At 62.2% G+C, this 3,191-nt stretch overlaps 1 protein-coding gene across 1 annotated transcript; it reads right to left on the reverse strand.

Moving 5' to 3' along the window:
- Positions 1 to 148: 148 nt before the first annotated feature.
- On the reverse strand, positions 149 to 3,056 carry H696_00606 (hypothetical protein). Its single transcript, XM_009494486.1, has 5 exons — positions 2,655 to 3,056; positions 1,895 to 2,505; positions 1,663 to 1,781; positions 1,144 to 1,520; positions 149 to 868 (listed from the first exon to the last, which is right to left on the reverse strand). Exons 1-5 carry the CDS (start codon positions 2,984 to 2,986, stop codon positions 262 to 264), a joined length of 2,046 nt encoding a protein of 681 aa, XP_009492761.1. The 5' UTR covers positions 2,987 to 3,056; the 3' UTR covers positions 149 to 261.
- Positions 3,057 to 3,191: the final 135 nt, after the last annotated feature.

Here is a 3,191-nt window from a genome sequence, read left to right on the forward strand (position 1 = left end):
CCTTATCTCCTCATATTCCTTGCCGTGAGTATGTGTGTGTGTGTGTGTGCGCGCGTGTTTGCACCACAATAGACAACGCACATGCGTCCTTCCTCTTCTCTCCTTCACTGTGTCCTGCTTCTTGGCCCCCCCCCCCCCTCCCCGCCCTCTCGTCCCTCTTCCATCCGTCTCTCTTTCCCTCCCCTCACATCAAAAGCCCCCGGGGAGTCACGCCCTGGTCCAGGTGAGAGTCCCACCCGGCAAGAAGGGTGATGGGGGTCTCTATTCCTTGATGGTCTTCCGCCTGCTTGCGAGGATGGCCGCAATGCGAGCTCGCCGGGCCTCTTGTGCGTCGACCTCAGCCGCGATGCTCAGCAGCTCCTTTTCGACACTGGGTTCAACATGCGGGGTGGCGTTCACCTCCGGGTCATGTTCAGGAGCAGGAGTCGCGATGTCCTCCTCGGCCGGCGGGTGGACAGACGCAACGGTGGCCGCCAGTTGTGGCTGTTCTCTGGCACGAGCCGACGCGGGGCCTACCCACGCCTCGTCACGAGCCACCGCCAGCAGATACTGATAGAAGCCATAGAACCGGTCCCACGGCTGGTCAAAGGATTCCATGACGTCCGGGGAGTTGGGCAATTCCGAGGATGCAGCCTCGAGCGGCGGGCTCGAGGGCAAGCGCGGCCGACACTCCGAGCACCAGTCCTTCAAAAGCCGCACATCGGCCGATGAGGCGGGCCATTTGCTGACTTCCCCCGGCGCAATGGGCTGCCAAAAGATGTCAACCTCCGGTGGCCCGGGCTTGGCGGCCACAGATGGCACTTCCTGGTGCACTCGTTGCCCTATGGAGCGCCGCAGGGAGGCCCCAGACTCGGCATCTGGGACCAAACTGCTCGAGTGGATAAAGGCAGTTAGAGAGCGAGAGGGAGAGGCAGAGAGGGAGAGAGAGAGAGGGGGAAAAATGTCCTCATGAATCTATCGAGCCCGAAGGGGGTCGGCACATGAAAGGGAGGGGAGGCGGGAGCATATACGCGATATGCACATCTCATATGTATGTGCACAAAGACGAGATATGCTTTCACACGTGTGCATGCGGGTGTATGTGTGGAGGCAAAGGTGCAGAGAAAGGTGGGAGGGATGGGGCAAAAGAGGGCCGGCTCGCACATGGGTAAGCCATTGGGGAGGGCGTGGGGAATGTGCGTCAAGTGCTGGGCCAGAGTCTGTCGACGGTCCATCAGAGCCTGGGCGGCCGTGTGATAGCGGTCGCGACAGTCGCACGAAGGCGGCCGCATGGCCGGGCAAACAGCAGGGTGAACCATGCGCCGGCAAAGCTTGTCCAAATCGCGTCCTGCATCGTAAGCCTCCAACAAGAGACAGAACACCGGATGCAGCGGGGCACCTGGCGCAAGGAAGGCAAACAGATCATTGCCCTGCTGTTTCGAGAGGATGGTTTGCTGGGCCCCCGGGCGCCGAGCAGCGGGAAGACCGCCGACGAAGCGCGCTGTCTTCAGGAGGATGCCCATCTGCTTGTCAGAGGCAACCTGAGCATGATCAAAGGTGGCCCAGAGACCCCTGCAACGGTGAGTATTCCGAAGGAAGGCAGGGAGAAGAAGGCAACGGGGCGGGGGAGAACAAGCAGGAGAGGGAGCGAGCGAGGGAGGGCAAGGAGGTGAAAGCGCGCACCTGGCCGCATTCCGGGATAGCGTTTAGCATGCTAGCCCCGGCAGCAACATCCCGGCGCAGAGCCTCTCGAGCTGCCCGTCGGTCGCGCGCATCATCCCGCCGACGCTTGCGGACCATTTCTGCGGCGAAAAAGCAGCACACACAAATTAGCAAGGAGGAGAGATGAGGGGGGGGGGGGGGGGCGAAAAAAAAGGACAGCCCCATCGGCCCACGGGCAAATCCAACGACATACCATTCAGAAAGACCGAATGATCATGGCGCGCATCGAGGAGCGGCTGAAAGCGCATGACGTCGATGAACATCCCAAGACGGTGGCAACGCCGTTCCAGGGCAGTGGTGTGTCTCGGCGGGGAGGGTGATGGCCTGGTGGCTGGGCCGGGGCTCGCAACATTGGCTTGGGTGGTCTTCGCACCCCGGACGGGCATCTTGCCAGGTCGGCTGGCGACAGAGGGGGGTGGCTTGTCTTCCTCGTCTGAGCTGGAGTCCGAGTGGGCGTAGGCCGAAAAGAGATTCGCCAGAGCCCCCACAGGCGCAAGTGCGGGCCCTGAAGATGGCACATCCTGCTTCGAAGGGGGAGACTGCTCCGCGGACCAGGTGTACTCGTCTTCCGAATCGGAGGAGGCTGGCCAGTCGGACAGGGTGTCCAGCTCCTCCGGCAGCCGGCCATAGATGACATCATGGACTTGCCCATGGTCGTGCTCAGTCTCGGATTCCACATCCCCCGGCGCGAGGTAGTCCTGTGGGCGGAATCGCGCTCGGAGAATCGTCCCCTCTGACGCGGGGCCCTTTGGAGAGGTTTCAGCCGGGAAGGTGCGCTCATCAAGCAGATGGTGGACATCGAAGCTGGAGACAGACCCGCCCCCAGCCAACCAGGCCAGAAATACGTCAGTCGGGAGCCCTTCCATGATCCCGATCTTCTATTCCTTCCCCTCATCCCCCCCCCCCCCCTATTTCCATATCTTCGAAGTGGCTTTCAGGGAGAGCGTACGCACCGGTCGAAGGCCATCCGAGGAGTCGACGCGGGGAGAAAGTCCGGACGCCAGGGGACCAATAGAGCTCCTGCATCGATGGCATCGGCCGCTGCATCATTTCTCAGGAGGACTGCCGCCTGGCCGCGCACCAGGAACGGGTTGTCCAAGGCGCGAAAGCGGTCAGCGATGGTGGCAACCTCCGGCGGTGAGAGAGGGGATGTCGGGTCGACTGGTGCCGAAGGAGGACTGGAGGTCATTCCGTCATCCGATGCGAGCGTCTGTTCCAGCGGGTTGATCATGCGCAGGCGCTTGGTCGGTGGTTGGGCCGGGCTTTCCTCTGGTGAGGAGGGCATCTCAGGCGTGTGCGCGGCTGCGCATGCAGTCAAGGAGAAAAAAGGGGGCCACAGTCAGGAGGGAGGGAGGATATGAGCATGGGGCCAGGTTCTCTGCGCACCATCCAGCATGCATGGGTCTCTTGTGTCTGGATGTTTCCTCGTGCTCTGACAAGCGGAGAGCTACCCGTCGGCTTGCTACTGCTGGCCAGGGGGGGGGGGGGGG

The sequence above is a fragment of the Fonticula alba genome, assembly GCF_000388065.1.
Source record: "Fonticula alba strain ATCC 38817 unplaced genomic scaffold supercont2.1, whole genome shotgun sequence".
In the NCBI taxonomy this organism is placed as follows: domain Eukaryota; order Rotosphaerida; family Fonticulaceae; genus Fonticula; species Fonticula alba.

Coding starts and splice junctions, on each gene's coding strand:
- H696_00606 (XM_009494486.1), bottom strand. CDS start 2,986: ATGCCCTCCTCACCAGAGGAAAGCCCGGCCCAACCACCGACCAAGCGC. Junction 1,782..1,894: donor TCATTCGGTCTTTCTGAATG/GTATGTCGTTGG, acceptor TTTTCGCCGCAG/AAATGGTCCGCAAGCGTCGG. Junction 869..1,143: donor CTCCCCAATGGCTTACCCAT/GTGCGAGCCGGC, acceptor CCACTCGAGCAG/TTTGGTCCCAGATGCCGAGT.